This window comes from Oncorhynchus mykiss, chromosome 16 (genome assembly GCF_057628025.1).
Source record: "Oncorhynchus mykiss isolate SJ-2025 chromosome 16, ASM5762802v1, whole genome shotgun sequence".
NCBI lineage: Eukaryota > Metazoa > Chordata > Actinopteri > Salmoniformes > Salmonidae > Oncorhynchus > Oncorhynchus mykiss.
The window spans coordinates 69,141,148-69,167,500 of NC_143037.1; the positions used below are offsets into that span (position 1 = coordinate 69,141,148).

Sequence of the window (26,353 nt, forward strand, 5' to 3'; positions counted from 1 at the left end):
CCTTTCACATACTGTACTCACCTCTCTCCCTCCCTTTCACACACTGTACTCACCTCTCTCCCTCTCTTTCACATACTGTACTCACCTCTCTCCCTCCCTTTCACATACTGTACTCACCTCTCTCCCTCTCTTTCACATACTGTACTCACCTCTCTCTCCCTCCCTTTCACATAGTGTACTCACCTCTCTCCCTCTCCCTTTCACATACTGTACTCACCTCTCTCTCTCTCCCTCCCTTTCACATACTGTACTCACCTCTCTCTCTCTCTCCCTTTCACATACTGTACTCACCTCTCTCCCTCCCTTTAACATACTGTACTCACCTCTCTCTCTCTCCCTCCCTTTCACATAGTGTACTCACCTCTCCTCCCTCTCCCTTTCACATACTGTACTCACCTCTCTCCCTCTCCCTTTCACATAGTGTACTCACCTCTCTCCCTCTCCCTTTCACATACTGTACTCACCTCTCTCCCTCCATTTCACATACTGTACTCACCTCTCTCCCTCTCTTTCACATACTGTACTCACCTCTCTCCCTCCCTTTCACATACTGTACTCACCTCTCTCCCTCCCTTTCACATACTGTACTCACCTCTCTCTCTCTCTCCCTCCCTTTCACATAGTGTACTCACCTCTCCTCCCTCTCCCTTTCACATACTGTACTCACCTCTCTCTCTCTCTCCCTTTCACATACTGTACTCACCTCTCTCCCTCTCTCCCTTTCACATAGTGTACTCACCTCTCTCCCTTTCACATACTGTACTCACCTCTCTCCCTCTCTCCCTTTCACATAGTGTACTCACCTCTCCCACCTCTCCCTTTCACATAGTGTACTCACCTCTCTCCCTTTCACATACTGTACTCAACTCTCTCCCTCTCTTTCACATAGTGTACTCACCTCTCTCCCTCCCTTTCACATACTGTACTCACCTCTCTCCCTCCCTTTCACATAGTGTACTCACCTCTCCCTCTCTCCCTTTCACATACTGTACTCACCTCTCTCCCTCCCTTTCACATAGTGTACTCACCTCTCTCCCTCCCTTTCACATAGTGTACTCACCTCTCTCCCTCCCTTTCACATACTGTACTCACCTCTCTCCCTCCCTTTCACATACTGTACTCACCTCTCTCCCTCCCTTTCACACACTGTACTCACCTCTCTCCCTCCCTTTCACATACTGTACTCACCTCTCTCCCTCCCTTTCACATAGTGTACTCACCTCTCTCCCTCCCTTTCACATACTGTACTCACCTCTCTCCCTCTCTCCCTCCCTTTCTCATACTGTACTCACCTCTCTCCCTCCCTTTCACATAGTGTACTCACCTCTCTCCCTCCCTTTCACATACTGTACTCACCTCTCTCCCTCTCTCCCTCCCTTTCACATACTGTACTCACCTCTCTCCCTCTCTCCCTTTCACATAGTGTACTCACCTCTCTCCCTCCCTTTCACATACTGTACTCACCTCTCTCCCTCCATTTCACATAGTGTACTCACCTCTCTCCCTCCCTTTCACATACTGTACTCACCTCTCTCCCTCTCCCTTTCACATACTGTACTCACCTCTCTCCCTCCCTTTCACATACTGTACTCACCTCTCTCCCTCCCTTTCACATACTGTACTCACCTCTCTCCCTCCCTTTCACATAGTGTACTCACCTCTCTCCCTCCCTTTCACATACTGTACTCACCTCTCTCCCTCCCTTTCACATACTGTACTCACCTCTCTCCCTCCCTTTCACATACTGTACTCACCTCTCTCCCTCCCTTTCACATACTGTACTCACCTCTCTCCCTCCCTTTCACATAGTGTACTCACCTCTCTCCCTCCCTTTCACATACTGTACTCACCTCTCTCTCCCTCCCTTTCACATAGTGTACTCACCTCTCTCCCTCCCTTTCACATACTGTACTCACCTCTCTCCCTCCCTTTCACATACTGTACTCACCTCTCTCTCCCTCCCTTTCACATACTGTACTCACCTCTCTCCCTCCCTTTCACATACTGTACTCACCTCTCTCCCTCCCTTTCACATACTGTACTCACCTCTCTCTCCCTCCCTTTCACATAGTGTACTCACCTCTCTCCCTCCCTTTCACATACTGTACTCACCTCTCTCTCCCTCCCTTTCACATACTGTACTCACCTCTCTCTCCCTCCCTTTCACATACTGTACTCACCTCTCTCCCTCCCTTTCACATACTGTACTCACCTCTCTCCCTCCCTTTCACATACTGTACTCACCTCTCTCCCTCCCTTTCACATACTGTACTCACCTCTCTCCCTCCCTTTCACATACTGTACTCACCTCTCTCCCTCTCTTTCACATACTGTACTCACCTCTCTCTCCCTCCCTTTCACATAGTGTACTCACCTCTCTCCCTCTCCCTTTCACATACTGTACTCACCTCTCTCTCTCTCTCCCTCCCTTTCACATAGTGTACTCACCTCTCTCCCTCCCTTTCACATACTGTACTCACCTCTCTCTCTCTCTCCCTCCCTTTCACATACTGTACTCACCTCTCTCCCTCTCCCTTTCACATACTGTACTCACCTCTCTCCCTCTCCCTTTCACATACTGTACTCACCTCTCTCTCTCTCTCCCTCCCTTTCACATACTGTACTCACCTCTCTTCCCTCTCCCTTTCACATACTGTACTCACCTCTCTCCCTCTCCCTTTCACATAGTGTACTCACCTCTCTCCCTCCATTTCACATAGTGTACTCACCTCTCTCCCTCCCTTTCACATACTGTACTCACCTCTCTCTCTCTCTCCCTCCCTTTCACATACTGTACTCACCTCTCCTCCCTCTCCCTTTCACATACTGTACTCACCTCTCTCCCTCTCCCTTTCACATAGTGTACTCACCTCTCTCCCTCCATTTCACATAGTGTACTCACCTCTCTCCCTCCCTTTCACATACTGTACTCACCTCTCTCCCTCCCTTTCACATACTGTACTCACCTCTCTCCCTCTCCCTTTCACATACTGTACTCACCTCTCTCCCTCTCTTTCACATACTGTACTCACCTCTCTCCCTCCCTTTCACATACTGTACTCACCTCTCTCCCTCTCTTTCACATACTGTACTCACCTCTCTCCCTCTCTTTCACATACTGTACTCACCTCTCTCCCTTCCTTTCACATACTGTACTCACCTCTCTCCCTCTCTTTCACATACTGTACTCACCTCTCTCTCCCTCTCCCTTTCACATAGTGTACTCACCTCTCTCCCTCTCCCTTTCACATAGTGTACTCACCTCTCTCCCTCTCCCTTTCACATACTGTACTCACCTCTCTCCCTCTCCCTTTCACATACTGTACTCACCTCTCCTCCCTCTCCCTTTCACATACTATTCTCACCTCCTCTCTCTTTCTCCCTGCCTCTCCCCTCTCACATACTATACTCACTTTCCACCCCTCTCTCTCCCACATACTATACTTACCTCACCCCTCTCCCTTTCTATACTCACCTCCTCTCTACCTCCTCTCTCTCTGGTAAGGGTGGTGTGTATGTAGCAGTAGTGTCCGTGGAGGTCCTTCTGTTCTTCATTTAAACCCTGACAGAGAACTGCTTATGAAACGCAATGCCTCAACTTTGCCAGAGCAATTGCACCGCCTGTATTTTTTAATTTAACCTTTATATAACTAGGCAAGACAGTTAAGAACAAATTCTTATTTACAATGACGGCCTACCCCGGCCAAACCCGGACGGCGCTGTGCTCCGCCCTATGGGATTTCCAATCACAACCGGATGTGACACAGCCTGGATTTGAACCAGGGACTGTCGTGACGCATCTTGCACTGAGATGCAGTGCTTAGACCGCTGCGCCACTCAGGATCATGTAAAGCAATGTACATTTATTTCATGGCCACAACAGTATATGTGGATTCTGATCATTTGTTATGTAAATTAAATCATTTATGCACACACTCACACATGCACGAAAACACACACCGCTCAGCTAGGATGTCCTACAACTGGGGAGCACAGGCAGAAGAATGGGTCATTGTGAACTTTTTTATAACTGTTGAATACATGTAACAGAGAGAGAGAGAGGGGGGAGGGAGAACAACCGAAAGAACATTGAGATTCGTAAAGTCACTTTGTCAATAAGGTTGGCAGGACACCAGGGCTCCTGCGGCTTCAGTTCCCAAATAGGAGAGCAGCTCAGAACCCACTCCAGCTGTCCAACTCCCTCTGTCTCTCTCCTCCCTTCTCACTCTCCTTTACTGCCCACTTAACTCTCTGTGAGAGAATACTGCTCCAGTTCTGAGCTCAGAACACATCTCCTCTCTTCCCTCCTATTTTCGCTCTCCTCTGCCCCCTCTCCTCTGCCTCCTCTCCTCTGCCCTCCTCTCCTCCTTATCCTCCTCTCCTCTGCCCTCCTCTCCTCCTCTGCCCTCCTCTCCTGTGCCCTCCTCTCCTCCTCCTGTCCTCCGCTCCTGCCCTCCTCTACTCCTCTCCTCGGCCCTCCTCTGCCTTGCTCTCCTCCTCTCTTCTACCCTCCTCTCCTCCTCTGCCCTCCTCCTCCTCTGCCCTCCTCTCCTCATCTGCCCTCCTCTCCACTTCTGCCCTCTTCTCCTCCTCTCCTCTGCCCTCCTCTCCTCCTCTGACCTCCTCTCCTCTTCTGCCCTCGTTTCCTCCTCTCCTCCTCTGACCTCTCCTCTTCTGCCCTTTTCTCCTCCTCTCTTCTGCCCTCTTCTCCTCCTCTCCTCTGCCCTCTCCTCCTTTCATCCTCTGACCTCCTCATCTTCTGCCCTCTTTTCATCCTCTGCCCTCCTCTCCTCCTCTCCTCCTCTGCCCACCTCTCCTCCTCCTCTGCCCTCCTCTCCTCCTCTGCCCACCTCTCCTCCTCCTCAGCCCTCTCCTCCTCTGCCCTGCTCTACTCCTCTGCCCTCCAATACAGTGTATTTGTATTCTCTCAACAGGGCAGCTAGTCTGAACAGCTCCCTCTTTCTTGTCTTTCTATGTTCATGTCTCTCTCTTTCCCCTTTTCCCTCTTTCTCTCCAGCTGCAAACACAAATAATGAATCCTGCTCACACACTCCCTGCCTCTAACCCTCTCTCTGACGTGCACAAACACACATGCACGCATACACACAGACACAAAGGTACACACACATAAACTGTCTTCCGCCCTTCCTCCAACACAAACACACTCCCATCCACCACATGCCACAGAGAAATGATGCCATCCCTGTCAGCTCAGACACACAGAGAAAGACTCCCTCCCCAACCCTAACCCTGCCACCCAGGCTGACCTGACCTTCTATGTTTTCACATGACAGGACGCGTCAGATGCTGCAGGAGATGTTTACGGTGCCTTGCGAAAGTATTCGGCCCCCTTGAACTTTGCGACCTTTTGCCACATTTCAGGCTTCAAACATAAAGATATAAAACTGTATTTTTTTGTGAAGAATCAACAACAAGTGGGACACAATCATGAAGTGGAACGACATTTATTGGATATTTCAAACTTTTTTAACAAATCAAAAACTGAAAAATTGGGCGTGCAAAATTATTCAGCCCCCTTAAGTTAATACTTTGTAGCGCCACCTTTTGCTGCGATTACTGCTGTAAGTCGCTTGAGGTATGTCTCTATCAGTTTTGCACATCGAGAGACTGACATTTTTTCCCATTCCTCCTTGCAAAACAGCTGATTGGTGAAGAAATGGAGGTGGGGAAATAGGGAGGTTTAATGATGGTTCAGTGGAACATCTATACATGGAGAAGCTGGTCTACACCTCGTGTATGTGTTCCTGGGGCTGTGTGACCACACTACTAGGGTCTTGAATACAGCTGAAGGTAGTGGAGGGGATGTCTTCCTCTATAAGGTTGTTCTCCAGGTGGAGAGAGGCCAGGGCCGAACGCACCGCCACACGAGAGTGACACACCGACCCCACCGCCACAGACCTGCGAGCAACACACACAGTGTAAAAACGTTATTTAATGTCTACTCTTGTGAATACGTGTCTGTCCTTGTCTGACGGCCCCTCTGGGCACCCTGCCAAAACAATCATTCTGATTGGATAATTAGCCTGAGATTAGTTCTGTGCTCTAACAGGACGGCAACGTGAGTTCACTCACCAATACTGGGCTCTGTGATTGGTTCTTACATAGCCTCAGGGAGAGGGCAGTGCCAGACGAACTCAACTGATCCTGACGCTGTGGTCGCTTCAGTCTGAGGTTTTCCTTTGATTTATTGTGGTAATAGCTAAAGCCATCATGGTCTTAATATACTCAAACCTGATTTTACATTTATACAGTACCAGTCAATAATTTGGACACACCTACTCATTTATATATTTGTACTACTTTGAATACACAGTGAAGACATCAAAACTATGAATTGACACATGGAATCATGTAGTAACCAAAAAAGTGTTTTGAACAAATCAAAATATATTTTATATTTGAGGTTCTTCAAAGTAGTCACCCTTTGCCTTGATGACAGCTTTGCACACTCTTGGCATTCTCTCAACCAGCTTCATGAGCTTCACCTGGAATGCATTTCAATTAACAGGTGTACCTTGTTAAAAGTTCATTTGTGTCTTTAATGCATTTGAGCCAATCAGTTGTGACAATGTAGGAGTGGTATACAGAGTATAGCCCTATTTGGTAAAAGACCAAGTCCATATTATGGCAAGAACAGCTCAAATAAGCAAAGAGAAACAACAGACCATCATAACTTAAGACATGAAGGTCAGTCAATACGTAAAATTTCAAGAACTTTTAAAGTTTCTTCAAGTGCAGTCGCAAAAACCATCAAGCACTACAATGAAACTGGCTCTCATGAGGACCGCCACAGGAAAGGAAGACACAGAGTTACCTCTGCTGCAGAGGATAAGTTCGTTAGTTACCAGCCTCAGAAATTGCAGCCCAAATAAATGCTTCACAGAGTTCAAGTAACAGACACATCTCAACATCAACTGTTCAGAGGAGACTGTGTGAATCAGGCCTTCATGGTCGAATTGCTGCAAAGTAAGCACTACTAAAAGACACCAATAAGAAGAGGAGACTTGCTTGGGCCAAGAAACACGACGGGAGGAAATCTGGTCTGATGAGTACAAATTTGAGTACCAACTGCCGTGTCTTTGTGAGACGCAGAATAGGTGAATAGATGATCTCTGCATGTGTAGTTCTCACCGTGAAGCATGGAGGAAGAGGTGTGATAGTGCTTTGCTGGTGACACTATCGTGATTTATTCAGAATTTAAGGCACACTTAACCAGCATGGTTACCACAGCATTCTGCAGCGATACACCATCCCATCTGGTTTGTGCTTTGTGGGACTGTCATTTGTTTTTCAACAGGACAATGACCCAACACACCTCCAAGCTATATAATGGCTATTTGACCAAAAAGGAGAGGGATGGAGTGCTGCATCAGATGACCTGGCCTCCACAATCACCCGACCTCAACCCAATATTTTTTTTTATTTCACCTTCATTTATCCAGGTAGGCCAGTTGAGAACAAGTTCTCAATTACAACTGTGACCTGGCCAAGATAAAGCAAAGCAGTGTGACACAAACAACAACACAAAGTTACACATGGAATAAACAAGTGTACAGTCAATAACACAATAGAAAAAAATCTATATACAGTGTGTGCAAATGAGGTAAGATTAGGGAGAGGTAAAGCAATAAATAGGCCGCAGTGGCAAAGTAATTACAATATAGCAATTAAACACTGGAGTGATAGATGTGCAGAAGATGAATGTGCAAGTAGAGGTTCAGGGCTGCAAAGGAGGAAAAAATAACAATATGGTAATGAAGTAGTTGGATGGGCTATTTACAGATGGGCTATGTGCAGGTGCAATGATCTGTGAGCTGCTCTGACAACTGATGCTTAAGGTTTGTGAGGGAGATTTGAGTCTCCAGCTTCAGTGATTTTTTTGCAGTCATTGGTAGCAGAGAACTGGAAGGAAAGGCAGCCAAAGTAGGAAATGGTGACCAGTGAAATATACCTGCTGGTGCTACGGGTGGGTGCTGCTATGGTGACCAGTGAGCTGAGATAAGGCGGGGCTTTACTTAGCAAAGACTTATAAATTACCTGGAGCCAGTTGGTTTGGCGACGAATTTGAAGCGAGGGCCAGCCAACGAGAGCATACAGTGGGGGAAAAAAGTATTTAGTCAGCCACCAATTGTGCAAGTTCTCCCACTTAAAAAGATGAGAGAGGCCTGTAATTTTCATCATAGGTACACTTCAACTATGACAGACAAAATGAGAAAAAAAATCCAGAAAATCACATTGTAGGATTTTTAATGAATTTATTTGCAAATTATGGTGTAAAATAAGTATTTGGTCACCTACAAACAAGCAAGATTTCTGGATCTCACAGACCTGTAACTCCTTCTTTAAGAGGCTCCTCTGTCCTCCACTCATTACCTGTATTAATGGCACCTGTTTTAACTTGTTATCAGTATAAAAGACACCTGTCCACAACCTCAAACAGTCACACTCCAAACTCCACTATGGCCAAGACCAAAGAGCTGTCAAAGGACACCAGAAACAAAATTGTAGACCTGCACCAGGCTGGGAAGACTGAATCTGCAATAGGTAAGCAGCTTGGTTTGAAGAAATCAACTGTGGGAGCAATTATTAGGAAATGGAAGACATACAAGACCACTGATAATCTCCCTCGATCTGGGGCTCCACGTAAGATCTCACCCCGTGGGGTCAAAATGATCACAAGAACGGTGAGCAAAAATCCCAGAACCACACGGGGGGACCTAGTGAATGACCTGCAGAGAGCTGGGACCAAAGTAACAAAGCCTACCATCAGTAACATACTACGCCGCCAGGGACTCAAATCCTGCAGTGCGAGACGTGTCCTCCTGCTTAAGCCAGTACATGTCCAGGCCCGTCTGAAGTTTGCTAGAGAGCATTTTGATGATCCAGAAGAAGATTGGGAGAATGTCATATGGTCAGATGAAACCAAAATATAACTTTTTGGTAAAAACTCAATTCGTCGTGTTTGGAGGACAAAGAATGCTGAGTTGCATCCAAAGAACACCATACCTACTGTGAAACATGGGGGTGGAAACATCATGCTTTGGGGCTGTTTTTCTGCAAAGGGACCAGGGCGACTGATCCGTGTAAAGGAAAGAATGAATGGGGCCATGTATCGTGAGATTTTGAGTGAAAACCTCTTTCCATCAACAAGGGTATTGAAGATGAAACGTGGCTGGGTTTTTCAGTATGACAATGATCCCCTTTGTAAGAAGCATTTTGTCTGTCATAGTTGAAGTGTACCTATGATGAAAATTACAGGCCTCTCTCATCTTTTTAAGTGGGAGAACTTGCACAATTGGTGGCTGACTAAATACTTTTTTGCCCCACTGTACAGGTCTCAGTGGTGGGTAGTATATGGGGCTTTGGTGACAAAACAGATGGAACTGTGATAGACTGCATCCAATTTGCTGAGTAGAGTGTTGGAGGCTATTTTGTAAATGACATTGCCGAAGTCAAGGATCGGTAGGATAGTCAGTTTTACGAGGGTATGTTTGGCAGCATGAGTGAAGTATGCTTTGTTGTGAAATAGGAAGCCGATTCTAGATTTAATTTTGGATTGGAGATGCTTAATGTGAGTCTGTAAGGAGAATTTACAGTCTAGCCAGACACCTAGGTATTTGTAGTTGTCCACATATTCTAAGTCAGAACCGTCCAGAGTAGTGATATTGGATGGGCGGGGCGGCGATCGGTTGAAGAGCGTGCATTTAGTTTTACTTGCATTTAAGAGCAGTTGGAGGCCACGGAAGGAGAGTTGTATGGCATGAAGGAGAGTTGTATGGCATTGAAGCTCTTCTGGAGGTTAGTTAACACATTGTCCAAAGAAGGGCCAGAAGTATACAGAATGGTGTAGTCTGCGTAGATGTGGATCAGAGAATCACCAGCAGCAAGAGCGACATCATTGATGCATACAGAGAAAAGATTCAGCCCAAGAATTAAACCCTGTGGCACCCTCAGAGACTGCCAGACATCCGGACAGCAGGCCCTCCGATTTGACACACTGACCTCTGTCTGAGAAGTAGTTGGTAAACCAGGCGAGGCAGTCATTTGAGAAGCCAAGGCTGTTGAGTCTGCCGATAAGAATGTGGTGACTGACAGAGTCGAAAGCCTTTGCCAGGTCGATCAATACGGCTGCACAGTATTGTATTTTATCGATGGCGGTTATGATATCGTTTAGGACCTTGAGCGTGGCTGAGGTGCACCCATGACCAGCTCGGAAACCAGATTGCATAGCAGAGAAGGTACAGTGGGATTCGAAATGGTTGGTGATCTGTTCGATAACTTGGCTTTCGAAGACCTTAGAAAGGCAGGGTAGGATAGGTATAGGTCTGTAACAGTTTGAGTCTAGAGTGTCTCCACCTTTGAAGAGGGGGGCAACCCCCTCAGCTTTCCAATTTTTGGGGATCTCAGACGATACGAAAGAGAGGTTGAACAGGCTAGTAATAGGGTTTGTAACAATTGCGGTGGATAATTTTGAAAAGAAAAGGTCCAGATTGTCTAGCCCTGCTGATTTGTAGGGGTCCAGATTTTGCAACTCTTTCAGAACATCAGTTATCTGGATTTGGGTGAAGGACAAATGGAGGAGGCTTGGGCAAGTTGCTGTGGGGGGTTCAGGGCTGTTGCCTGGGGTAGGGGTAGCCAGGTGGAAAGCATGGCCAGCCGTAGAAAAATGTTTATTGAAATTCTCAATTATCGTGGATTTATCAGTGGGGACAGTGTTTCCTAGCCTCAGTGCAGTGGGCAGCTGGGAGGAGGTGCTCTTATTCTCAATGGACTTTACAGTGTCCCAGAACGTTTTGGAGTTTGTGCTACAGGATGCAAATTTATGTTTGAAAAAGCCAGCCTTTGCTTTCCTAACTGCCTGTTCCTAACTTCTCTGAAAAGTTGCATATCGCGGGGGCTATTCGATGCTAATGCGATACGCCACAGGATGTTTTTGTGCTGGTCAAGGGCAGTCAGGTCTGGAGTGAACCAAGGGCTATATCTGTTCCTGGTTCTACATTTTTTGAATGGGGCATGCTTATTTAAGATGGTGAGGAAAGAACTTTTAAAGAATAACCAGGGATCCTCTACTGACGGAATGAGGTCAATATCCTTCCAGGATAGCCGGGCCAGGTCGATTAGAAAGGCCTGCTCGCTGAAGTGTTTTAGGAAGCGTTTGACAGTGATGAGGGGTGGCCGTTTGACTGCAGACCCATTACGGATGCAGGCAATGAGGCAGTGATCACTGAGATCCTGGTTGAAGACAGCATTTAGAGGGCAGGTTGGTCAGGAGGATATCTATGAGGGTGCCCGTGTTTACCTGATTTGAGGTTGTACCTGGTTCATTGAAAGTTTGTGTAAGATTGAGGGCATCTAGCTAATGTTGTAGGACGGCCGGGGTGTTCAACATGTCCCAGTTTAGGTCACCTAACAGTACAAGCTCTGAAGATAGATGGGGGACAATCAATTCACATATGGTGTCCAGGGCACAGCTGGGGGCTGAAGGTGCCCTATAACAAGCAGCAACGGTGAGAGACTTGTTTCTGGAAAGGCTGAGTTTTAGAAGTAGAAACTCAAATTGTTTGGGCACAGACTTGGATAGTATGACAGAACTCTGCAGGCTGTCTCTGCAGTAGATTGCAACTCCGCCCACTTTGGCAGTTCTATCTTGTCGGAAAATGTTATAGTTAGGGTTGATTTTTGGTTGCCTTTCTAAACCAGGATTCAGACACGGCTAGGACATCCGGGTTGGCAGACTGTGCTAAAGCAGTGAATAAAACAAACTTAGGGCGGAGGCTTCTAATGTTAACATGCCTGAAACCAAGGCTTTTACGGTTACAGAAGTCAACAAATGAGAGCGCCTGGAGAATGGGAGGGGAGCTAGGCACTGCAGGTCCTGGATTAACCTCTACATCACCAGAGGAACAGAGTAGGAGTAGGATAAGGGTACGGCTAAAGGCTATAAGAACTGGTCGTCTAGTGCGCTCGGAACAGAGAGTAAAAGGAGCAGATTTCTGGGCACGGAAGAATAGATTCAAGGCATAATGTACAGACAAGGGTATGGTAGGATGTGAATACAGTGGAGGTATAACTAGGCATTGAGTGACGATGAGAGAGGTTCTGTCTCTAGAGACACCATTTAAACCAGGTGAGGTCACCGCATGTGTGGGAGGTGGAACAAAAGGGCTAGCTAAGGCATAGTGAGCAGGGCTGGAGGCTCTACAGTGAAATAAGACAATCACTAACCAAAATAGCAATGGACAAGGCATATTGACATTAGGGAGAGGCATGCATAGCCGATTCATCATAGGGACCAGTGAGTAGCTAGGCGAGCTGGTGACACGGCGATTCAGACAGCTAGCGGGCCAGGGCTAGCAGGCTAGCAGAAGGGTCTTAGGGGGGGCGTCGCGATGAAAGAGTCTTGTAGCCCCCTCGGACGGTTACGTCGGCAGACCAGTTGTGATGGATCAGCAGGGCTCTGTGTAGAGAGCAAAATTGGTATTGTAGCCCAATAATTTATCTGATGGACCTCTTCAGCTAACAGTCTGATATGCTCTAGATAGCTAGCAGGGTAAGGCTAGCAGGCTAGTGGATGGTCCATCAGGGGAAGTCGCGACAGAGGAGCCTGTTGAAACCCCCTCGGGCGGATTACGTCGGTAGACCAGTCGTGATGGATCGGCGGGGCTCTGTGTCGGCAGTAAAAGGGGTCCAGGCCAATTGGCAAAATAGGTATTGTAGCCCAAGAAGTGGCTGATGGACCTCTTCAGCTAGCCGGGAAATGGGCCTACCACCAGGCTAGTTCCCGGCTAACTGGTGCTTGCTTCGGGATAGAGACGTTAGCCAGGAGTAGCCACTCAGATAGCAGCTAGCTAGCTGCGCTGATCCAGGTGAAAAGGTTCAGAGCTTGCGGTAGGATGAGGAGATGTGGAGAAAAAGCAGTCCGATATGCTCTGGGTTGAATCGTGCTATGGAGACTGGCAGGAGTTGACCGGGCTAAGGTTAGCTGATGACCGCTGTCAGTGGCTAACTGACTACCAGCTAGTAGCTAGTTAGCTGGCTAGCTTCTGTTAGGGGTTCCGGTTCGTGTTAATGGACAGTCCAGCAGGCATCAGCTGTGTGGCCGAGTGATCATAGGGTCCATTGAGCAGCACTAGATAAAACAGGGAACAGTTCGGTAGTCGATTACTACGTTGAGCAAGCGGGAGACACAGCGTTTGGGGCTAGCAGATGGATCATCACCAAACATCCTCGATGCAGAGGCCGGTTGAGAGCACATCGACCCAGTTACGTCAGCAGACCTGCAGACCAGTCGTGATGGATCGGCGGGGCTCCGTGTCGACAAAGGGTCCAGGCCAATTGGTATTGGTGTACTTCATTTGCTAGCCGGGAGATGGGCCTAGCTCGGGGCAAACTGTTGCATGCTCCTCTGTAGCAACTAGCTAGCTGCGATGATCTGGTGTAATGGTCCAGAGCTTGCGGCAGGAGTCCGGTGGTGTAGTGGAAAAAGCAGTCCAATATGCTCATGGCTAGTATCGCGCTGTGCAGACTGGCAGGTATTACCCGGGTTATCTAGGCTAAAGTGTCAGGAGTCCGAGCTAAAGGTAAAGACCGCTAGCAGTGGCTAACAATGACTAAATAGCTAGTAGCTAATTAGTTGGCTAGCTACTGATGGAGGTTCCAGTTATAAGGTCTAAAAAAAATAGCTGACCCGTACCACATTGGGTGAGGCGGGTTGCAGGAATGTATATTTATTTCAAAACTTGAAAAAAGAGACTGAAATGTATGCAAAAATGCTGCACCATCTTGGATATATTGAGATGGTTTGGGAGGAGTTGGACCGCAGAGTGAAGGAAAAGCAGCCAAAAAGTGCTCAGAATATGTGGGAACTCCTTCAAGACTGTTGGAAAAGCATTCCAGTTGAAGCTGGTGAAGAGATTGCAAGAGTGTACAAAGCTGTCATCAAGGCAAAGGGTGGCTACTTTGAAGAATCTCAAATAAATGATTTGTTTTAACCCTTTTTTGGTTACTACATGATTCCATATGTGTTATTTCATAGTTTTGATGTCTTCACTATTATTCTACAATGTGTAACATTGTTAAAATAAAGAAAAACCCTTGAGTAGGTGTTTCCAAACTTGGTACTGGTACTGTAGGTGGTGGTTCAGTTTGGCCGCATTTACCCTTGGTGAGCACAGTACCTACAGCGGTAGAGAAGATTGGTAGCACTGGAGTCATACCTGATTTGGTTGTAGTCGAGCCTCAGCACCTGCAGGTTCCTAAACTGCCACACGCTGCGAGGCACCGCCCCCAGACGGTTATTGTCCAATAGGAGCTCAACAAGCGATCGGTACATGCCCACAAAAGAAACTCCTTGCACTCCTTCGTCCCCTAGTGCATTGTGGGATAGACGGAGGGACTCTAGGCCGGGGCGCAGGTGGCCAAAGACATACGCAGGGATTCGACCAATGGAGTTGTGTTGCAGGGTCAGCTGACGCAGAGGGCGGGGTAGGTAGAGGGGGACTGAAGTGAGGCTGTTATGAGAGAGGTCCAAGGCTTCAAGAGAACTAAGAGAGAGAGAGAGAAACAGAAACATATTTGGTTATTCAATATACAAAGTTTTATAAAGCAGCGTCAGAGCTATAGGACCAGTCTAATGGCTACACTAACTACGTTTTATAAAGCAGCATCAGAGCTATAGGACCAGTCTAATGGCTACTCTAACTACGTTTTACAGAGCTCTTGGGTCAGATATAATGCGGAAAGTAGAGTTTACTGAGAAGCAGTAGACTTGGGAGTTTCCAGTGTTTTGGCTGTTAGATTGAGGAGTGAATAGGTGTTGTTCTCTACAGAAACACATGCACGCTAGGAGTGGAAGGGTGTACTCTCTCCCCAATGATTTGGCAGGAGAGGGCCCCTTGCTCCATCATTAACACGGAGCCATGTGGGAGGTAGTGAGGGTCCATAGGACGTGGAAACTGGGTGGTTAGTGCTATGTGGCCAAGTGAAGTAACAGAACTTAGACCATTAAAGCCAGGGGGTGAGGAACGGGATGCTGTGTTCGGGGGGTAGTAGTGGGGTAATATAACACAGGAAGACAGGGGGTAGAGGGTGGTAGGGGGTAATATAACACAGGAAGACAGGGGATAGAGGGTGGTAGGGGGTAATATAACACAGGAAGACAGGGGGTAGAGGGTGGTAGGGGGTAATATAACACAGGAAGACAGGGGGTAGAGGGTGGTAGGGGGTAAGAGAACACAGGAAGACAGGGGGTAGAGGGTGGTAGCGGGTGTGAGAACACCAAGCAGCTGGTGTGAGTTTACAGGGCAGGTCAAAGCAGGACAAATATCTAATTTCCTGTTACCTTACTGCCATTTACGCACAGCAAGGTGAACAGCCAATGAGCACAACACACTGGAGGCTGAACAACCAACAGGCTCAAAGCAGAGTAGGGTGTATAGCCAATGAGAAGAAAGATAAACAGGGGCCCCTGGTGAGGTTGATAAGAGAGGCGTATGTGTGACTTATAATGTTATAATGTCAATTTCATATACGGTACCTCAACCCTCCTGCTCATCGTGACCATCTTTGTACTCTTTGGGACATTAAGCAACAAAACGTTCATGTTTCTCCACATAAATCTGTTTTTATTTAAATAAACCCTAATTGTTGTTGTGCAGGGAAATCTGGGATTTGATTATTACTGTTTGTAATAACAAAAGTTTGTTCTCTTGTTCAAGCTGTTATTCATATAGCAGAGGCTCAGCGAGGTCCAAAAATGATTTCAGGAATTCTTTGCTGAGTATTAGGGGTATTAAGTCAACAGGGGTGTCGTAAAATCCAACATTAATACAGCCGTAAAGGTTTTACTGAAAACAGTGCAGCACCACAGGGGACTGAACACAATGACAGATTTAACCAAAAACACACCAACACATTCGCAGATATGAAAACACACACACACACACAGTACACACACAAAGTACACACACACACACTATGTGTTAAAAAAAACCACATTGCAGATAGACTGTATTGTCCCAAAATTTAAGAACATTATATGTAGAATCATGTTTTTTTTAATGTACACCGGAAACTCTGTGACCAGGATTGATTGAATGGAGCTCTGGCATAGAGTGAATTTATGACAGCTTACTAAACTCTGTTCTGAAATATAGCCAGCCAGGCTGCAGCTGCCTATCTCCATATGCTATAGAGGAGAGGAGAGGAGAGGAGAGGAGAGGAGAGGAGAGGAGAGGAGAGGAGAGGAGAAACACCCAGTCCCACACACTTGTGCTGCCTTTTGACTGGTGTCTACACCCTGATGTTGTTCTGGAGACATTGTGTTTCCATATCTAGGGCTGACAATGAAGAGCAGAATCAACAGCCTCTGCATAATCAAAAACAGTTGCTTTGAGAGAAGGTGTTACAGTTCACAGATATGTAAATGCCATCTCAAAAGTACCAGTGGCCTGGCTTTGGCCCCGAGTCAGAGGAGGACCGCTGTAGCCATGGCCCAGAGAGACACAAGTGTCGGCCCGCACAGATGGTGGCTTTGGGGTAAAACATTGTGATAAATCCTGTATGATGGAAATGCACCATTGGAATCATCTTATCAACTTCATTGTCTTCTGATTATGTTAAACAGGTTAGAGTGAGTAGGAGAGATTACTATGGAATCAATACTGTCTTTGTTGATTGTTTTAGATAAGTGTTCTTTCCCATTGACTTCAAACCAGGGATGTTTACTGACTATCAAGTGGACCTGGCTAAGGCTCTGTGTGTGCTTTGACACGGACAAGAGTAATCAATCTGATGGTCCGTTCCTCCTCAGGGAGCTGAGATCTAATGAGAACCAGGAGAGGGAGCTGGTGGCGGCCACACACAAACACACACAAAAACACACACACACACACACACACACGCCCTGTCTCCTCTGTTTCATCTGCCTGGGGCTGAGACGTACCATGTCAGTGTTATACAACCAGGCTTATGCAAGCTGCTCGCTAGCCAGACTAACCACACTGCTCCCGAGTGGATTAGCGTCTCCCGAGTGGCGCAGAGGTCTAAGGCACTGCATCTCAGTGCTAGAGGTGTCACTACAGACACCCTGGTTTGAATCCAGGCTGTATCACAACCAGCTGTGATTGGGAGTCCCATAGGGTGGTGCACCGTTGGCCCAGTGTCAACCAGGTTTGGCTGGTGTAGGCCTTCATTGTAAATAAGAACTGACTTGCCTGATTAAATAAAAAGAATACAAAAACTAACCAGGATTAACTACACTAAACAGGTTAATCACACCAACCATGTCCCCCCCAAAAAATGTTGGGGACTGAGCAAATGTCAGGTCTGCTGAGCACAAACTTGAACGTTGTGAAAATTCTGTGCAACTTCCAGAGAGCGTTTACTGTGAACACTGAGGCTGTACCCACTGTAATGTACAGTTTCAACAGTGCTCGAGTAGGCTACTGTGGCTATTTGGTCATAATGAAGGCCTACCAGAGTGGCCTACCATCAAAAGAAATGGAGAAAATACATCCCATAACATTTTAACATGGAAATAGCTTTTCTATCATTCAGCCTACAGTAGCAGCTAATGTGTGGTGTTCAATGTAGGCCTACGTTCCATGAGCCTTTTGAAAAAACATGCAGGGCTAGACATTAACGTGTTTATCCACTTGTCCTTCAGACAAGGAGGAGACTGAAAACGTTGCCTTGTTTGATGCAAGAAACTACTTTACAAAATAAAATGCATTACTATTCCCATACCATTATTACAGAGAATCAGACAAATCATGCTACCCTCTGCCTATTGGCTACTTAGCTTATTCAAACCTGTCTCAAAATACAACACTGCCCCTTTTAAGACAAAAAAAAAGATGTCTAGAAATGTACATGTTTTGTGCTCTTGTAGGAAGCAATCACTCCCCTATTGCTGACTACAAATTAGCAATAACTGGGCCACTAACTCACTAACTATTAAAGGATATGAACAGAATGTGCCAACGTAGATACATGCAGCTCTCGCTTTGATCTCAAAACAAGCATATCTACTCACGACCGCTCATTCTGTAATCACAGTCCAGTTCAAAGTAAATGGCACAGATCCATACAGTACCAGTCAAAAGTTTGGACACACCTTCTCATTCCATGGTTTTTCTTTATTTTTACTACTTTCTACATTGTAGAATAATAGTGAAGACATCACAACTATGAAATAACACATTTGGAATCATGTCGTAACCAAAATTGTTATAATGATTTGTTTATATTTTATATTTGAGATTCTTCAAAGTGGCCACCCTTTGCCCTGATGACAGTTTTGCACACTCTTGCAATTCTCTCAACCAGCTTTATGAGGTAGTCAACTGGAATGCATTTCAATTAAAAGGTGTGCTTTGTTAAAAGTTCATTTGTGGAATTTCTTTCCTTCTTAATGCGTTTGAGCCAATCAGTTGTTTTGTGACAAGGTAGGGGTGGTATACAGAATATATACCTATTTGGTAATGCTGATGCTCCAGATACTCAACTAGTCTAAAGAAGGCCAGTTTTATTGCTTCTTTAATCAGCGCAACCATTTTTAGCTGTGCTAACATAATTGCAAAAGGCTTTACTAATGATCAATTAGCCTTTTAAAATTATAAACTTGGATTAGCTAACACAATGTGCCATTGAAACACAGGAGTGATGGTTGCTGAAAATGGGCCTCTGTACACCTATGTAGTTATACCCTAAAAAAAAAATAGCGATTTACAACATTAACAATGTCTACACTGTATTTCTGATAAATGTTATTTTAATGGACACATTTGTTTTTGCAACAAACAAATACATTTCTAAGTGACCCCAAACTTTTGAATGGTAGTGTAGGTCTACTGCAGCTCTGACTAGTTATCTCTTGCATAATTAGTTTTGCATACTAAGTCTTGCATAGTTTGTTTGGTTTCGGTATGTTGCATTGAAAGTGGCTAATATTGCGTTGATTTGATCACAATTGCCACAGTAAAGGGAAACGTTGATGGTGTTAACTAACAGGGAAATCTCTAAAAAGTTGAGGGAAGTTCAAGCCCGTCTTTCTCTCCATGGGATGATATTTCTTCTGCTGCAGTCCTGGGGAGCCGCGCTGTAGTCCTGGGGAGCCGCGCTGTAGTCCTGGGGAGCCACGCTGTAGTCCTGGGGAGCCGCGCTGTAGTCCTGGGGAGCCGCGCTGTAGTCCTGGGGAGCCGCGCTGTAGTCCTGGGGAGCCGCGCTGTAGTCCTGGGGAGCCACCCTGTAGTCCTGGGGAGCCGCGCTGTAGTCCTGGGGAGCCGCGCTGTAGTCCTGGGGGAGCCGCGCTGTAGTCCTGGGGAGCCACCCTGTAGTCCTGGGGGAGCCACGCTGTAGTCCTGGGGGAGCCGCGCTGTAGTCCTGGGGAGCCACCCTGTAGTCCTGGGGGAGCCGCGCTGTAGTCCTGGGGAGCCACCCTGTAGTCCTGGGGAGCCGCGCTGTAGTCCTGGGGAGCCGCGCTGTAGTCCTGGGGAGCCGCGCTGTAGTCCTGGGGAGCCGCGCTGTAGTCCTGGGGAGCCGCGCTGTAGTCCTGGGGGAGCCGCGCTGTTGTCCTGGGGAGCCGCCCTGTAGTCCTGGGGGAGCCGCGCTGTAGTCCTGGGGGAGCCGCGCTGTAGTCCTGGGGAGCCGCGCTGTAGTCCTGGGGAGCCACCCTGTAGTCCTGGGGAGCCGCGCTGTAGTCCTGGGGAGCCGCGCTGTAGTCCTGGGGGAGCCGCGCTGTAGTCCTGGGGAGCCACCCTGTAGTCCTGGGGGAGCCGCGCTGTAGTCCTGGGGGAGCCGCGCTGTAGTCCTGGGGAGCCACGCTGTAGTCCTGGGGAGCCACCCTGTAGTCCTGGGGGAGCCGCGCTGTAGTCCTGGGGAGCCACGCTGTAGTCCTGGGGAGCCGCGCTGTAGTCCTGGGGAGCCGCGCTGTAGTCCTGGGGAGCCGCGCTGTAGTCCTGGGGAGCCGCGCTGTAGTCCTGGCGAGCCGCGCTGCAGTCTCGGGGCTACTGCATGCCCAAGCACGCACGTAGCGGGAACATTAACCACACTAACCAGGCCAGCAACACTAACCACACTAACCAGGATAACCACACTAACCAGGCCATCAACACTAACCAGGACAACCATACTAACCAGGCCAGCAACACTAACCAGAACAACCATACTAACCAGGCCAGCAACACTAACCAGGATAACCATACTAACCAGGCCAGCAACACTAACCAGGACAACCATACTAACCAGGCCAGCAACACTAACCAGGACAAGCATACTAACCAGGCCAGCAACACTAACCACACTAGCCAAGCTAGCCAGGATAACCACATTAGCGACATTAACCAGGCTAGCTAGGGTAGTCAGGATAAGAGGGAACATTGCACACAAACCACACTAACCACACTAACCAGGCTAGCCACACTAACCAGGCTAGCCACACTAACCAGGCTAGCCAGGATAACCACAATAACCAGGGTAGCCAGGATATCCAGGCTAGCCAGGATAACCACACTAACCAGGCTAGCCAGGATAACCACACTAACCAGGCAGGCCACACTAGCCAGGATAGCCACACTAACCAGGCTAGCCAGGATAACCACTCTAGCCACACTAGCCAGGATAACCACACTAACCAGGCTAGCCAGGATAACCACACTAACCAGGCTAGCCAGGATAACCACACTAACCAGGCTAGCCACACTAACCAGGCTAGCCAGGATAACCACACTAACCAGGCTAGCCAGGATAACCACACTAACCAGGCTAGCCAGGATAACCACACTAACCAGGCTAGCCACACTAACCAGGCTAGCCAGGATAACCACTCTAACCAGGCTAGCCAGGATAACCACACTAACCAGGCTAGCCAGGATAACCACACTAACCGGGCTAGCCAGGATAACCACACTAACCGGGCTAGCCAGGATAACCACACTAACCGGGCTAGCCACACTAACCAGGCTAGCCAGGATAACCACACCAACCAGGCTAGCCAGGATAACCACTCTAACCAGGCTAGCCAGGATAACCACTCTAACCAGGCTAGCCAGGATAACCACACTAACCGGGCTAGCCAGGATAACCACACTAACCGGGCTAGCCACACTAACCAGGCTAGCCAGGATAACCACACCAACCAGGCTAGCCAGGATAACCACTTTAACCAGGCTAGCCAGGATAACCACACCAACCAGGCTAGCCAGGATAACCACACCAACCAGGCTAGCCAGGATAACCACTCTAACCAGGCTAGCCAGGATAACCACAGTATCTAGCCACTAACTGTGATAAGGATTTCATTAAAAACAGGAAGCATCATCAGGATGTGCCAGGGATTACCACATGCCAATTCAATTAAACACTGTAACCAGATAGCCATTACTAATAAAAAACATCCAAGCAAATGTGTCATCATCACAGAACTTGATATTAGTTCTTTGAAGCAGTAGTGACAGAGATTAAGTTTCATAATAACTTACATAAACACACAATCACACAAACAAACATACACACTCATGAACTGTACACAATGTAAAACATAGTAGCAAAACACACATTCTCACAGAATGAGTTATGTTATGTGAAGACAGCAAACCTTGGGGGATAACCATGGCTCACCTTTTAGTAGGTGTACAATACATAACACAAACACACACACACACAGAGTGAATGGATTCCTCTGATCAGCGCTCTTATTATTGGAACCAGACTCTTCATCCAACCGGGCTCAGCCTACGGCTATGATAACTGCTAGGAGCTTCTATAGCCTCAGTAACGTCTGTAGCTGTAGTTTATGGAGGTATTTAAGGGGGTAGGTGGTGAGGATATGACAGAGATTTGTATTTATTTGTATGTATTAGGGGATCCCCATTAATCTTCCTGGGGTCCAAACACATTAAGGCACTTACATTACACATAAAACACAAGATACAACAGCATTCATAGAACGTTACACATTAGAGTTATTTAGATGGTTGGTGATTGACACTGACAGGTTCCAAAGGAGAGAGAAGTGTGTGTGTGTGTGTGTGTGTGTGTGTGTGTGTGTGTGTGTGTGTGTGTGTGTGTGTGTGTGTGTGTGTGTACATGCATAAAGATGAAAGAGAGTAGAGGGAGTTGTGCCCTAGAGGAGGAATGGCTAATTTCACAGCTTTCACTGCAACAGGATTTATGCCTGGATAATAGTATGTTACTGCAGGGGCCTGGTTACATTGCACACCTACTGTATATGCACACATATTATCACATGCACACAGGCAAACTTAAGAGCTGTGTGTCTCACACACACACACACAGAAAACACAAATAAATAATGGTAGTGGATGGTAGTTATAATGGAGGTGTTAGCAGAGACCGAGAGAGAGAAACAGAGGGAGAGAGAGAGAAACAGAGGGAGAGAGAGAGAAACAGAGACCAAGAGATAGAAACAGAGACAGAGAGAGAGAAACAGAGGGAGAGAGAGAGAAACAGAGGGAGAGAGAAAGAAACAGAGGGAGAGAGAGAGAAACAGAGGGAGAGAGAGAGAAACAGAGACCGAGAAACAGAGGGAGAGAGAGAGAAACAGAGGGAGAGAGAGAGAAACAGAGACCGAGAGAGAGAAACAGAGACAGAGAGAGAAAAACAGAGACCGAGAGAGAGAAACAGAGACCGAGAGAGAGAAACAGAGACCGAGAGAGAGAAACAGAGACCGAGAGAGAGAAACAGAGACCGAGAAACAGAGGGAGAGAGAGAGAAACAGAGGGAGAGAGAGAGAAACAGAGGGGGAGAGAGAGAAACAGAGGGAGAGAGAGAGAAACAGAGGGAGAGAGCGAGAAACAGAGACCGAGAGAGAGAAACAGAGACCGAGAGAGAGAAACAGAGACCGAGAGAGAGAAACAGAGACCGAGAGAGAGAAACAGAGACCGAGAGAGAGAAACAGAGACCGAGAGAGAGAAACAGAGACCGAGAGAGAGAAACAGAGGGAGAGAGAGAGAGAGAAACAGAGACCGAGAGAGAGAGAAACAGAGACCGAGAGAGAGAGAAACAGAGACCGAGAGAGAGAGAAACAGAGACGGAGAGAGAGAGAAACAGAGACCGAGAGAGAGAAACAGAGACCGAGAGAGAGAAACAGAGGGAGAGAGAGAAACAGAGGGAGAGAGAGAAACAGAGGGAGAGAGAGAAACAGAGGGAGAGAGAGAAACAGAGGGAGAGAGAGAAACAGAGGGAGAGAGAGAGGGAGAGAGAGAGAGAGAGGGAGAGCCTTCTATGCCATCAAAAGGAACATACAAATTCAACATACCAATTAGGATCTGGCTAAAAATACTTGAATCAGTCATAGAGCCCATTGCCCTTTATGGTTGTGAGGTCTGGGGTCCGCTCACCAACCAACATTTCACAAAATGGGACAAACACCAAATTGAGACTGCATGCAGAATTCTTGCCGATACGCGCTAATTATCAAAATCCAGAAAAGAGACGTTAAATTCTACAACCACCTAAAAGGAAGTGATTCCCAAACCTTCCATTACAAAGCCATCACCTACAGAGAGATGAACCTGGAGAAGAGTCCCCTAAGCAAGCTGGTCCTGGAGCTCTGTCCACAAACACAAACAGACCCCCCCAGAGCCCCAAGACAGCAACACAATTAGACCCAATCAAATCATGAGAAAACTAAAAGATCAAAAAAAATTTACATTGGGAAAAAAATACAAAAAACAGAGCAAACTAGAATGCTATTTGGCCCTAAACAGAGAGTACACAGCGGCAGAATACCTGACCACTGTGACTGACACAAACTTAAGGAAAGCTTTGACTATGTACAGACTCAGTGAGCATAACCTTGCTATTGAGAAAGGCCGCCGTAGGGAGACCTGGCTCTCAAGAGAAGACAGGCTATGTGCTCGCTGCCCACAAAAAGAGGTGGAAACGGAGTTGTACTTCCTAACCTCCTGTCGAATGTATGACCATATTAGAGAGACATATTTCCCTCAGATTACACAGATCCACAAAGAATTTGAAAACAAATCCAATTTTGAAAAACTCCCACATCTACTGGGTGAAATTCCACAGTGTGCCATCACAGCAGCAAGATTTGTGACCTGTTGCCACAAGAAAAGGTCAACCAGTGAAGAACAAACACCATTGTAAATACAACCCATATTTATGTTGATTTATTTTCCATTTTGTACTTTAACTATTTTCACATCGTTACAACACTGTATATAGACATAATATGACATTTGTAATGTCTTTATTATTTTGGAACTTCTGTGAGTGTAATGTTTACTGTTGTCACTTCTTTTATTATCAACTGCATTTGCTTTGACAATGTTAACAGTTGTTCCCCATGCCAATAAAGCCCCTTGAATTGAATTGAGAGAGATACAGAGAGACATAGAGAGATACATAGACAGAGACATGGAGAGAGACAGAGACAGAGACATGGAGAGAGACAGAGACATGGAGAGAGACAGAGACATGGAGAGAGACATGGAGAGAGACAGAGACATGGAGAGAGACAGAGACATGGAGAGAGACAGAGACATGGAGAGAGACAGAGACATGGAGCGAGACAGAGACATGGAGAGAGACAGAGACATGGAGAGAGACAGAGACATGGAGAGAGACAGAGACATGGAGAGAGACATGGAGCGAGACAGAGACATGGAGAGAGACATAGAGAGAGACAGAGACATGGAGAGAGACAGAGACATGGAGAGAGACAGAGACATGGAGAGAGACAGAGACATGGAGAGAGACATGGAGAGAGACAGAGACATGGAGAGAGACATAGAGAGAGACAGAGACATGGAGAGAGACAGAGACATGGAGCGAGACAGAGACATGGAGAGAGACAGAGACATGGAGAGAGACAGAGACATGGAGAGAGACAGAGACATGGAGAGAGACATGGAGAGAGACAGAGACATGGAGAGAGACAGAGACATGGAGAGAGACAGAGACATGGAGAGAGACAGAGACATGGAGCGAGACAGAGACATGGAGAGAGACAGAGACATGGAGAGAGACAGAGACATGGAGAGAGACATGGAGAGAGACAGAGACATGGAGAGAGACATGGAGAGAGACAGAGACATGGAGAGAGACAGAGACATTGAGAGAGACAGAGACATGGAGAGAGACAGAGACATGGAGAGAGACATGGAGAGAGACAGAGACATGGAGAGAGACATAGAGAGAGACAGAGACATGGAGAGAGACAGAGACATGGAGAGAGACAGAGACATGGAGAGAGACAGAGACATGGAGAGAGACAGAGACATGGAAAGAGACAGAGACATGGAGAGAGACAGAGACATGGAGAGAGACAGAGACATGGAGAGAGAAGAGAAAGAGAGAGGAAGAGTGAAACAAAAGACAGACTGAGACCCAGACAGAGGTGAAAGAACTGTGGTGAATGAAAGAGAAGCTTTAATACAGAAATACTCTTCTTTATCCACTAAGCTCAGGAGGGGAAATTAGAAAAAGATTGCCAAGAAAAGTAATATTTAACACACATACACGCACACAAAACACACACGCATGCACACACACACACACACACACACAATGGCACACGAGTATGCACATACACACACAAACACATCCCCTGACAGACACAAAGCTCAGTTTATGTGGGAGAACAGAACGACCTGAAGCCCAGGCAGTCTCAGGAGCAAACCAGGTTTGGGGTCAATTCCATTTCAATTCAGGAAGTACACGGAAATTCCAATTCCAACTTTTTCAATGCTTTTCAATAAGAAACATTTGGAATTGGAATTTGGTTTACTTTCTGAATTGACTGTAATTGAAATGGAATTGACCCCAACCCTGGCACAAACTCATGCACACACCTCTGATCCCCAGATTTGGGTGAAATACTGACTCCACTCAATGAAAACATTGAGGAGCAACGTGGGAAAATCAGTCTCCAAGCATTATGTCAGTATGGACTACATTACAAGGTGTGAGAAAAGTCCTCTTTCTTAGGATATTGTGCACTAATTATCGCCAGACACACAAGTCTCTCCCTCTCTCAACAGAGCTCTGCTTGCCACACTATTGCTGTTGTATTAGTCGGGCCTGGCCTTCATTTACGTTCATAAACCTGTCCGATGGCCTGAACTCTAACCATGTATCTAACCTCTGACCTCTACTAACCCCTACCTACAGTAGGTGCCCTACCCAATTAACCCTTGACCTTATTAACACATGGGCCCTGACGCTAAACACAGCCAATAGGCATCCAAAAACTACCTGATAGGTTTATCTGTTTTACATTACGGGGACTTTGGCAACATTATGCAAACACACAGTTTCTCTCTGCCTTTCTTCATCCTCCTCCCTTCTGCTC

At 46.9% G+C, this 26,353-nt stretch overlaps 1 protein-coding gene across 2 annotated transcripts in view; it reads right to left on the minus strand.

Annotated features, from left to right (window-relative positions):
• Window positions 1-5,449: 5,449 nt before the first annotated feature.
• The window catches only part of si:dkey-32e6.6 (extracellular matrix protein 2), a 39,057-nt gene continuing 18,153 nt past the window's right edge, over window positions 5,450-26,353 (minus strand). For both annotated transcript variants that reach the window (XM_036947572.2, XM_036947571.2), the window contains exons 9-10: window positions 14,238-14,564; window positions 5,450-5,919 (exon numbers count right to left, since the gene is read on the minus strand). In XM_036947572.2, the coding sequence (XP_036803467.1) occupies window positions 5,745-5,919; window positions 14,238-14,564 (502 nt within the window). In that variant the 3' untranslated portion in view covers window positions 5,450-5,744. The remainder of the gene's footprint in view (window positions 5,920-14,237; window positions 14,565-26,353) is intronic.